Source organism: Macrobrachium rosenbergii, chromosome 32 (genome assembly GCF_040412425.1).
Source record: "Macrobrachium rosenbergii isolate ZJJX-2024 chromosome 32, ASM4041242v1, whole genome shotgun sequence".
Classification (NCBI taxonomy): domain Eukaryota; kingdom Metazoa; phylum Arthropoda; class Malacostraca; order Decapoda; family Palaemonidae; genus Macrobrachium; species Macrobrachium rosenbergii.
In genome coordinates this window covers 7,243,522-7,256,775 of record NC_089772.1, presented here as the reverse complement: position 1 = coordinate 7,256,775, position 13,254 = coordinate 7,243,522, and the positions used below count along the sequence as shown (strand labels likewise).

At 37.0% G+C, this 13,254-nt stretch overlaps 1 protein-coding gene across 1 annotated transcript in view; it reads left to right on the top strand.

Moving 5' to 3' along the window:
* Positions 1-10,791, top strand: part of LOC136855588 (integrin-binding sialoprotein-like) — a 94,569-nt gene extending 83,778 nt beyond the window's left edge. The window contains exon 3 of the mRNA XM_067132681.1: positions 10,662-10,791. Within this exon, the coding sequence (XP_066988782.1) occupies positions 10,662-10,791 (130 nt within the window). The remainder of the gene's footprint in view (positions 1-10,661) is intronic.
* The last annotated feature ends 2,463 nt before the right edge of the window (positions 10,792-13,254 follow it).

Genomic DNA, 13,254 nt, shown 5'->3' with positions numbered 1-13,254 from the left:
ATAGGCTGGGATGCTTCTCCATGAATCCTATGCTCCAGAGAGAGAGAGAGTCCTAGTGGAATGCAGCCACTTTATGCCCAGTGCAGTTCATATTGAGAGGCTTTCATGCCTCCTCCCAATTTAGATTTATAAACTATGCTGATCCAAGACTCCTTGGAGTGCATAAAGGTGACAAGGCTTCTCATTTGGAGTGCGCCCATCAAGTTTCCAACACAGTTCTTATCAAGAGGCTTCCACACATCCTCTGAAGTCAGATGACAACTAGAAGTGATAAAGTTTTACATCAGAAGGGTGGCTGTCAGATTGGGGAAGCTGAATATTCAGCAGTACTCTCTTGCAGCTGTGGTTTTCTCTCTGTGACCATCCAAGATGTCCATACTTCTCCACTTTTAAGCAAGCTCTTCCGGCACAGCCTTTCTTTTACTGTCATTAAATGCTAATGCGCATGCGCCCTCTTAGTGCTCTGGGAACTCTACAACAATTTATATTTCTTCCTATCTTCAAAGCTGAAATATTGAAAGGACAAACACTAACTGCTACTCTTCCGCTCGAATAATTCATCATTAAGCCGCAGCTAAACCGGCTATAAAACAATATTTTGACGAGTACAGCCAGAAAATCAACACAAAATGATATCTGCACTGGTTCGAATCCCGTCACAAAAGTGACAGAATCTGTTTACAGCCTTGAGCGATAATCATATCCAAAGAAGCGCGTGGGTGTTCAGTAGTTAGGAGGACAATATTGCTATGAAAATGAACAAACACATACCCATGTATACAAATAAACTGTATTTAAACATATAACTATAAATATGTATTTTTTCTTTTAAATAAACGAAGTCATAATAGTAACTGACACATTTTCTTCGTTTGCTTATTTGAAATTATAATGTGTATTATTGGAAGAACGAGAAAATTATTTTGAACAAGAATGTCCTTAAGCTCAAGCATTTCATGAGATGGAGACTGTCTTTAGCCCCGAATAACAGTTTATTATTTTTCTTCTTCCTCCTTGTCTGTCCCTTTTAGTAATGAGCAGCTTCATGACGCCTCAAATAATCATTTTAATTTGAAATGAATGTTTCGTACCTGCATGCAAGTGATGATAATATAAGTAAACTTTAAAAATAAATCTTTAAGTCTAATCCGACAGATCCACAGTCCAACGGGCAGACAAGGAGTATGCATATATACAAACATACATACATACATATTTATATATAATATATATATATATATATATATATATATATATATATATATATATATATATATATATATATATATACATTTCTTTGTCAACAACTCTTTGAATTCTCATGAACTTTCCATGATCGCCACCGAATACGACCGTTCGAATCAATATTCCACAAGATAGATGGTTTTAAAATCATCTCCCATTGTCTCTATAGCAGTGTCTGAATGCCGCATAGAAATGACAAAATGATATTTGATATCTATATCAATTTCACAGATTGCAATATCAGTTTAATTAGAGAATACTGCGTAACGTAATCGGAGCTAAGTGATCTGGTAAACGGCATACGCCGAAGGCAAATTTCGTAACTGAAGGAATTCTAATTGAAAGCGCGAACGGTGGGGGGGCGGCTCCATCATAATTAACAATAAAAAAAAAAACTTGTCATGACAACGGTAACTTTTCACTACACTATTTATACTTTTTCCCATACCGGGATTCTAACCAACATTCTCTCTCTCTCTCTCTCTCTCTCTCTCTCTCTCTCTCTCTCTCTCTCTCTCTCTCTCTCTTTGGAAGCTTGAATTTCAAGTCAATGGTTCCTGTGTGCTTGTTCCATGTGAACAAGTTTTATCTACTAAATAATAATAATAATAATAATAATAATAATAATAATAATAATAATAATAATAATAATAATGGATTACCTTCCGATACTTGAGTTCCCATCGTTTCCAGTATGATTTAAAGTTCACGAAACTTAACAGATGTAACATCATGTTCAAATATTATTCTAAAAATTGAACCTTTTCAAATCTTACTTAATCACGTGATCTCATTTAATATACATCAATTAGCATTATGTCATTTGCGCAATAACATTTAAAGTCGTAGGAGACCTTTCCCATTCCCTAGATGAAAAACAACTTTTTATGTGGAAGCCTACACTGGTTCCTTAATGCTAACGTGCCTTCATTAAGAATGAGACGCTACTGCATATGTAATTGCTTGGTGTGTGTCTGGGTAAAGAAAGTTCTGAAAGAATGAGAGAGAAACTTAGTTTCTCTGTTACATAAAGATGAAGATGATGGAGGTGACTGTATCGGTTACAGAGCATAACGTTCCTTTTGTGCTACGGAATGAATATGTACCGTGCTGAGAATTAGAGTACGACATGGCAGGAGGATCGATAAGGGAAGATAAAAAAAAGTATACCTTAGTTTTACCAGACCACTGAGCTGATTAACAGCTCTGCTAGGGCTGGCCCGAAGGATTAGACTTATTTTACGTGGCTGAGAACCAATTGGTTAACAGTATGGGTTTGGACGAGGAAGAAGTTGTGTGGATCAGTTATTTGTTATAAAAACAGCTATGTGAGAAGCTTGTGAAGAAAGGAAAACGGATGAACTTGGGATGTTTGGACCAAGAAAAGGCCTAGGACGGAACAGCAGTGAAGCAGAGCGGAGACTGTTAAGAATGCAACGTATGTAAGGAGGTTGTTGAGCAATTAAACATTCTATGATGAAAGCGAAGTTTGTGTTATGATTAAATGGAGGAGAGTGGTATAGTGAAGAAAAACTGCAGAAACTAGAGAAGGAGTTTGAAAACGTTTCCAAGAAGAGGAAGTTGAGAGTAAATATGTGAGCGAGAGGACGGTTATGACAGTTAATAGAAATCAGGAAGGTAGCTCAAAGAAAAAAAGTTACGTATACCTTAGTTTAACCAGACCACTGAGGAGCTGATTAACAGCTCTCCTAGAGAGGGCTGGCCCCAAGGATTAAACTTTCTTTACGTGGCTAAGAACCAATTGGTTACCTAGCAACGGGACCTACAGCTTATTGTGGAATCCGAACCACATTATACCGAGAAATGAATTTCTATCACCAGAAATAAATTCCTCTAATTCTTCATTAGCCGGCCGGAGACTCGAACTCGGGCCTAGCGAGTGCTAGCCCACAACTCAACCGACAAGCCCAACGAGGAACTGGAAGATAGCTCAATGAATGGTAATATAAATAGAGGAATAACGGAAGTATTTGATTCATCACAGTATTTAAGAGAAAATATATTGGATATGATGGCAGGATGAGAGAAGAAGTTAGTCACAGAATATGTGAAACAAGAAAGGTAGGGAGATGTGTTTAGAAGCCTGAAGAGACTAATGATATAATGAAATCAAGATGGTAGTGCATGAAAAGCCTGCTGGACCAACGTCCAAATATGAATGTGGAGTATGGATGCTGAATGCAAAAAAAAAAAAGTAAAAATGCACCGAAGTTTCTCCGGCGCAATCGAGTTTTCTGTACAGCCGCTACAGTTTACAATCAAGGTCACCGATAATAGAGCTGTCTTTCGGTGGTCTCGGTATAATGCTGTGTGATCTGCGGCCCATGAAATTTTAACCACGGCCCGTTGGTGGCCTGTCCTATAACGTAGCCAGAAGCACGTTTATGGCTAACTTTAACCTTAAATAAAATAAAAACTACTGAGGCTAGAGGGCTGCAATTTGGTATGTTTAATGATTGGGGGCTCGATGATCAGCATACCAATATGCAGCCCTCTAGCCTCATTAGTTTCTAAGATCTGAGGGTGGACAGAAAAAGTGCAGACAGAAAAACAGTGCGGACAGAATAAAGTGCGGATGGACAGACAAAGCCGGCACAATAGTTTTCTTTCACAGAAAACTTTAAAAAGTGAGAAAAAAGCGAAGGCCAGAAAGGCTGAGAAACAGGAAATATGTAGAGATGATAAAAAGATTAACATCGGTGGCGGGGTAGACTCGAGTGTTGTGAAATGGTTTGGTCATGTGGAAAGAATGAAAGACAATAATTTGGAGAAGAGAGTGTATAAATTGGTGGTAAAGAAGGAGGAGAAGAGATGGACTTAGAAAGGGATTGACAGAAGTTTTGGAAAGGGAGAGGACCTAAATATCCCAGAAGTGCAAGACTGCGTGCAAAACAGAAGCGAACAGCAGAGTGTCGGTGGGTTTGCTGCGCATCTGGTGAACGTTCTGTGAAGCATGAAGCAGCCAATACTGTGAAAGTTTTTTGCACAGAGGTTCATCCACACTGTTTATATCGATATACAGATAGGTTATATAATATTTTATCATGGATGAGACTAAATTTTTACTACAGTTCTCTCTCTCTCTCTCTCTCTCTCTCTCTCTCTCTCTCTCTCTCTCTCTCTATATATATATATATATATATATATATATATATATATATATATATATATATATATATATATATATATATATATATATATATATATATGCACATACTCACACAAAATCTCTCAGTAATTTTCCAGTATTTTCTGCCTTATCGACAGACAAAAATCCATTTGCGAGAGCTCCCCAAAAACAGTGAATTGCAACAGTAAAACTAATTATATTTTCATGCATGCAAATCAAGATATCTGGTAAGAGAAGTATTCCAAGAAGGACGTGAAATATGCTGAAGACTCTTCAGTGCAACTTAAGTAAAAAAAAAAAAAAAAGGAAGTCTGGACTCTGAATTTAGTGATGAATATTATTTCTTTCGCTAGGGACAAATACATTTAAGCGTGAATAAAATTCAGTTAAATGGAAAACTTATTTTGAGATTTAAAAAAAAAAAAAAGTAAAAAATGCGCCGAAGTTTCCTCAGCGCAATCGAGTTTTCTGTACAGCGTATAATGCTGTATGAAACTCTCAGCCACGCCCCGGTGGTGGCCTGTGTTCTTGGCACCTATAGCGGTGCCAGACGCACGATCATGGCTAAATTTAACCTTAAATGAAATCAAAGCTACTGAGGCTAGAGCTGTAATTTGGTATGTTTGATGAATGGAGGGTTGATGATCAAATACCAACTTGCAGCCCTCTAGCCTCAGTAGTTTTTTAAGATCTGAGGGCGGACAGAAAAAGTGCGGACGGACAGACAAATAGTCATCTCAACAGTTTTCTTTACAGGAAACTAAAAAGGATCTCTGCAACGTGAATTCACTGATAAATATTGTTTCTTTCGCTACAGACAAATACTTTTAAGCGTGAATAAAATTCAGTTAAATGGAAAGCTGATTTTTAGACCTAAAAAAAAGGGCTGTCATCGTAACTCCGAGAGATTGTCTCCATCGGCAAAGGGAAAAATGTAACGCTTCATTAGACGTGAACACAGTCCCTCAGAGATAAAAATGAACCAACGCTTATAATTGAAAGTACAAATTCAAGCCAAAATTTAGCTTTTAACCTTTGGCTACTGGAATGATATGAGACCTCGTAGGTCAAAAGGATAAGTTATCTTACTCCAACGTCGTCTTCGTTTCCAAAAGGAAGGGAAGGAAATTACGTCGTCTATAATGATAATCGGTAATGGCGAGGAGACCATTAGAGAGTGCCAGTAATGGAGTCTTTTAAAAAGAACCACTTGTGGTCATCAACGTAACGTATGGAGACCCCCTAAGTGTTGCCTCAGAAACGGCAATTCAGTGCTCCCTCGGGAGTGCCATTAAGACCCTGGTTTACTAATTATTGCCTGTCCGTTGCATCCCAAGAATGTTTTATCCCTTTTTAAAAGCGTTGGCGACCGTGAAAAAATAATCGATGGCGACAATGACGTCAAATGATTTATTTCCGTTGCAGATATGGTGGATTCAATTACCGATGTAGCGGCGATAATGCCGTAATTGCTGGACACGCCTGATTTATCGCTGGGTGAAATAATAGCAGAGATTTCCAACGACAATGGAAACTGTTTTTTGGTCTCGGAAGAAACGCAGGGTACGCTGAGTCCGTTTCGTACGTTGCAGGTTTCAAGTGATACACCTAGAGAGAGAGAGAGAGAGAGGAAATGAAAACTGCTCTGGAAGTTAGCGAAGGGATTACAGATGTTCACTGTATGATCAAGGATTACCTGGTATTACAGACTGTCGGTAGAAAGACAAGGACGAATGATACAAGTGCGAAGAGGGCGCGAATCTTTTTCGGAGCCCACTTCTTTACGGTAGCCCTCACCTCTCTAGAATCCCGACTCCGCTTCTTTTACTACACCACCTCACTTCTGAGCAAATGCTTTGCATTCTTTAGTCGCAGTCAGATGCCCTTTCCCTTCGCTGTAAAATGGCATACAAGATAAGGGTCTGCGATTTTTCTTCCCAATTGGGGGCCGAACACATAAAGCAGTGACTCTAATATTCCCCCCAATTACCAGATAATGTTGGTTAAGCTAAGGGCGACAGAGACACTCCTCTCTCTCTCTCTCTCTCTCTCTCTCTCTCTCTCTCTCTCTGGTATTTTGAACTTAGCCTAGCTAAAAGTATGCTATTTAGAAGGCTTAGAGAGGATGAACAAGTTCCTAGTTTTTTTTCTATTTGCATATCCACAGGATTGGTTATTCAGGATATGTTCGTAGGCCTATTAACATTGATATGCGTTCGTCTTTTCCTTCATTTTGCATCATGATATGCAGCTGAGCCTATTTTTATAGAGGTGTGTATTTATAGAAAAACATATCGTAAGATCTTATTCCCGTAGCCCATTGTAGGTAATTACTAACATACGGTTTTATTTTTTATTTTAGTGACAAAATGGTAACGAACCTTTCAGGTGAACGTTGTGTTCAAGCAAGAATACGAAAAGTTAAGACAGCATTGAGGTTATTACAATCCTATGGTTCAAGCAAGAATACGAGAAGTTAAGAGAGCATTGTGGTTATCACAATCCTGTGTTTCAAGCAAGAGTACGAGAGGTTAAGAGAGCATTGTGGTTATCACAATCCTGTGTTTCGCCAAGAATACGAAAAGTTAAGAGAGCATTGTGGTTATTACAATCCTGTGGTTCAAGCAAGAATACGAGAAGTTAAGAGAGCATTGTGGTTATTACAATTACAATTGTAATAACCACAATGCCCTCTTAACTTCTCGTATTCTTGCTTGAACACAAAGTTCACCTGAAAGGTTCGTTGCTATTTTGTCATTAAAATAAGAAATAAAACAGCATTTTAGTGATTATCGACAATGGGCTATGAGAATAAGATCTTATGATATATATATATATATATATATATATATATATATATATATATATATATATATATATATATATATATATATATATATATATATATATATATATATATACATATATATATATATATATTTTATATATATATACATATACATAAATTTTTTTTTTATAAATCTTCGCATGGAATAAGGGCATGCAATTTTTCTCACGAAATTAAAACTGTTACTAGCAAACTGTTCTTCCTCTATAGGTTCTGTGAATATTACGGCCTGCCTCGTAATGAGCTTCGCTCATAAGGAGTTTTAATCATCGTCTCGTCTACATCCTTGATGAGTAAACCAATTCTTTTAAATGCTTCCGCTGCCATCGCTCACTCATCACCCTGTGACGTATAATAGACCGACCCCGTACTCATCTCGGTCGGGGATTTAATGGCACCAATCTCACGGAATCTCACCCATTACTTTGAATAGGCTAATTATTCAGTTAAAGTTAGCTGACGTATTTGTTCCTTCGTAGACGGAACATTCTAGAAACTAAATTACTATAAATTATAGCAATTGAAGGGGTGATATACGGCTGAAAACACCGATTGTTCTTCAATTCATCAATTAGATATGAATGTGGCATAGGCCGTTGTGTCGTTTGTGTGTATTAACAGAAATATTAGGAATTCAGGTGACTGAGACGAAAATTAATAATAATAATAATAATAATAATAATAATAATAATAATAATAATAATAATAATAATAATAATAACAACATACTCTGTAAAATATCGGACAAGTAGAGACAAACAAATTTATAGCCTACCTACGTCAAAGCGTGAGAAACTTCGCCAAGAGGGGCTGCAGTTTCTCGTATTCCTTGGAACTAATTATGCGTGATGCATGATAAATTAATCGAACACTCATCGGAGAATTCTCACCGGCAGCTGCGGGGCACACGTGACAGTGACGCCGATCGCATCTGTTCCTTGAGAAGGTTCCCGCGACTAGAAAAATGTCGTTTCGCTCTCATAAGAAATGCAACGAAGGGAATTCAAGGACTCGGTTGCATTAGCCATTGTGAGGTGTTAAGGTATGCACTCGATTTTAACGATGATTTTGGTTTGGTTTCAAATCTGTGTCTTAGATGCGGGAGCTATGAATCTATTTTAATCGTATAGCACGCAATTTTTGTTTGGTCTCATGATATCGCTATACTGGGGAGCTTTACTGTAATGGCTCTATCGATTTCGTAATATTGTTCAGTTTCTTAATATTGTCCAATGCACCTGAAGTTCTTCATTGGAGGGGTGGGTGGAGCTCTCGGCAAGCACGCTGTTGGGTCCGCGTTCGACTCTCCGACCGGCCAAGGAAGAATTAGAGGAATTTATTTCTGATGATAGAAATTCATTTCTCGTCATAATGTGGTTCGATTCCACAATAAGCTGTAGGTCCCGTTGCTAGGTAACCAGTTGGTTCTTAGCCACGTAAAATAAATCTAATCCTTCGGGCCAGCCCTCTCTAGGAGAGCTGTTAGTGAACTCAGTGGTCTGGTTAAACTAAGATTATACCTAACCTGTTCAATACACCGGGTGATTTGTTATCAATACATACATGTGGCGAATGCTCTTATTAATGTTTCCTCGCTGGCATTATCATTTTCTAATTAATCCAGAATAATCTCCTGCCTAATAATCAACGTTTGATTCATATCTGCTTACACTGAAGATTAGACCTATTTTTGCATTTTAATATTTAAGTATTATTGTTAAGGAGATAAATCCTAATCTGATGGAACAACAAGGCCGCAGGGACCACTTACTTGAAATACAGGCTTTCAAAGAGTTTATATGGCGTTCATCTGAAAGAAGTCACACGAAGTAAAAAGGATGAATAAAAAAAATCAGAAATGAGATATCAGTTCCGGTGCACTTTCCTTTTCGAAAATAATATTACTGGAATATCCACTTTTGAATGAGTGTTTAATTCATTTTTTTAATGCAATGCTGCAAAGGCAAGTTTTTTACTACTGTTTATCGGTGGAAAAACAAAAATTCTATCGTTCATTTTTATATCAACGGTCCGCTTGTTTGGTTATGGCGGCTAGCGTCGTGACATGCCGCTCACATGTCGCGAGTTCGCGTCTCCCCCAGGGCAACGAAGAAGTCGCTGGCACTATATCATGATCAGTTACTGCTGCAGCATGGGGTCTGCGGGGTGGGAGGCTGAAACCAGCATTTATTTGGAAGCTTGAGTTTCAAGTCAAGGGCCCCAGGGGCTTGTTCTGTGTGGGTAGGTTTCACCTAATGAAATAATAATAATAATAATTCGATAATTGTGTGTTGCGTAATTTCCGCCACCTTATATTATATGTTATGGCAGACTTGTGCATCTTTACCAAACTCCAAACGCTTCCTCTTCTTGAGTCTGTTTTTGAAATTTGATTATCACATCGCCTCATGTCATTTTCAACCAGGAAGGAGGGCTGATTGGTGGATTTCCATCTCTCTAGCGCCGTACGCAGGGCTGAGGAAAGCGCAGCGTTTGAGTTGTTGTGAGATTTTTAAAAGGCTGTAGTAAAATCTCAGGCATTCGAAGCGTTCTGCTGTATATATATATATATATATATATATATATATATATATATATATATATATATATATATATATATATATATATATATATATATACAGTATATATATATATATAAATATATATATATATATACATATATATATATATATATATACACATATATATATGTATATATGTATATACATATACTAGTAATCTTCTTATATATATATAATATATATACTGTATATACATATATGTGTATATATATATATATATATATATATATATATATATATATATATATATATATATATATATAGTATGTTTGTGTATGTGCGTAATAGCGATAGCCTGCAAGTAATGCACTCCATGTTTAGAAATACCGCCGTCGTCCAGTCCAGGGCTAGCCTCACGCCTCTGGCCCACTATGCAAGGAAGGAGAATAAAAGTACTTTCATTCAAGCTTCGGAATGGTATACGGACCCTCTCCAGGGCGGGATTGCACGGTCGATCCTCTCTTATAATACCGTCCTAGTGACGGTATGTATGTGTACGCTACTAATAACCATCATCGTTATCAAATTCATCTTCAGGATTATTATAACGTCATTCGTACTTTTGATTATATATATATATATATATATATATATATATATATATATATATATATGTATGTATATGTATATGTATATATATGTATATGTATATATATATATATATATATATATATATATATATATATATATATATATATATATATATATATATATATATATATATATATATATATACACATATATATACAGTATACCAACAAAATACAGATTGATGCTAAGGTAGGGAGAAGCTTTGCAAAGACATCTCTGGCTACGACGCGACCTGCAATCTCAGCCTTAACCTTGACAAAGAAGAAGAAGAAGAAGAAGAAGAAGAAGAAGAAGAAGAAGAAGAAGAAGAAGAAGAAGAAGAAGAAGAAGAGGTACCGAATGCAACATCACCCGACAAGACATTCAGCCCTTGATGGCATATCTCATTTTTCCCAGTCAATTAATTATTGTTCGTGTTGAAGACGTCACTACAAACAGAATTATCTAAGAGCTTTCTACGATTCAGTCTGACGTTTGTGATCTATGTACAAAGAGAATATTGCTATGCGGATACAAACATATGTGTATATACATACACACAAACATGAATATCCATGCAGGTGTGCGCAGACACCCAACGAGAGAGAGAGAGAGAGAGAGAGAGAGAGAGAGAGAGAGAGAGAGAGAGAGAGAGAGAGAGAAGGTTCCAATCTAACCAATAAAATCCTGATTTATCAACTATTATTTCATCTCCCAGCCACTTTGTCCTTTTATGACAATTAAAATTTCATCCAGTCTCATATCCTAATTTTGTGCATGTAAACACGTAAGGAGAGAGAGAGAGAGAGAGAGAGAGAGAGAGAGAGAGAGAAGAGAGAGTAGATAAAAAAACAGTTAATCTCAAAGTATTTTGAGAATTATTATTAAATTTTTCCCATGTCAGGTATGTTCTGTAACTAATATTTTTTTTATAGCAAGACATTTGAAACTTTATGACTTTTTCATCTCTTCCTTTCGTAGGATTTTATTTTCACATAATAGATTTCCGTAACCTCACATAAATCTTCATTGCTTATGACATCCACATTCATTAATGGTCCAAATGTTTGAACTTTTCAATCCCTTCTATTCATGGATAATCAATAAAGCCTCCAAAACGCTTTTATTTTTCAGTTTTCCATTTTTGTATTTATTCAAGAACTGCTCCAGATTTTATTTTTGCACTGTTGACCCTCTCTTATATTACCGCTCTTGTGACGGTATATATGTGTAGGCTAATAATCATCATCATCATCAAATTCATCTTTAGAATGACTACAACGTTACTATTACTTATGATCATAATTGTAAATTTTGATTGCTTATAAAGTCCGGTTACCATAATACATGATTTCTTTTGCAGTTCGTTTATTATTTATTGAGCTTATAATCAGTATCGTAAGAAATTATCATTATTTTGTCAATTTTTGTTATTTGTATATTACATTCCTGATTATAGTTCTACTCCAGATCTTCTTTCTCGCCTTAAATGTATATTGCATCCATATTCCCGATCCTTTATCGTACTTCATTTTGAAACCTCATTATAAATCACTTTCTTAATTAATGTTACCATTTTCCATAAGTTCATTACACATTTCATTCGTAACCATGACTGCTCCAAAGGCCATATTTCTTCTTCTTCGCAATCTGGTGTTGAGACAGCGTCTAGCGGTTGTTTATGCAGCCAAGGAACATTACAGAGAGGGCATTGAGAACCATTACAGTTAAATACTGTGTACCTTCAAATGGGAGCTGTAAATATTGTGGCTGTCGAAGCCTTGGTGTGCCAACTTCAAGTCTTGAGATTCGACTTGCAGAAGTGGCTGTTGGGTGGCCGGTAATAAAGTCAGGAAAAAGTCAGTCAAAAAAAGCCACAATTTTGTCCAGGAGAAAAAGTCACAGGAAACAAAAGTCACATTAATTTACAGTCTTTTGTTTATATTTTTACGGTAATCCCCAAACGGGCTTGCACTAACCACGCCGCAAAGGTGGATACATACCGGGTTAAAATCCTTGGGGGTCACTATCTAGGAAATCTTAATGAGACTTTTTTCCCCTGTGACTTTCTTTCTGTGACTTTTTTCCCTGGATTCGATTGGTGTGAGTTTCGAGACGTAGAGTTGGCACTGTTACTACAGCAGATCTGAAACTGGCCTTTTACTTGGCGGTATAAGTTTTACTAAGTTTTACTAAGTTCGAGTCGGCCTTCAACGAATTGTATTTTCTATTTTCAGCTTTAAATTCAACCTGAAGGATTCAGATTCAGATTCAGCTTTCAGCGACCGAAGCAATGTTGTCGAAGGCCCGAGATTCTATTTTCAAGATGTTTTGAAACTCTGTCTTCTTGAGAATGTTGGAAGAGTCGATGTTTTGGAACTGATACTAGACCTCCAGTTCCCCGTAGGGGCTTAGTGCCGTCAGTGTGCCTCATGCCGTACACTGTAGGCATCACTTAAGGTTCTTTGCAACGAGCCTCCGGCCCCTAGCTGCAACCACGTTCGTTCCTTTGACTGTACCTCCTTTCATATTCTCTTTCTTCCATCTTACTTTCTACCCTCTTCTAACAGTTGATTCATAGTGCAACTGCTTTGAGGTTTTCCTCCTGTTACACCTTTCAAACCTTTTACCGTCAACTTCCGTTTCAGCGCTGAATGACCTCATAGGTCCCAGTGCTTGGCCTTTGGCCTGATTTCTACATTCAATTCAATAGACCTCATGTTGGTGGGGTAAGCGTTTTTACTGATAATTCCAAGATTCAGCTTTGAATGACTTGTGAGACTGTTATTGTTAATGTAGTCAAGCATTCAGCCTTCGGCGTTTATTATAGATTTAAATAAGAGTCAGAGATTTAACCA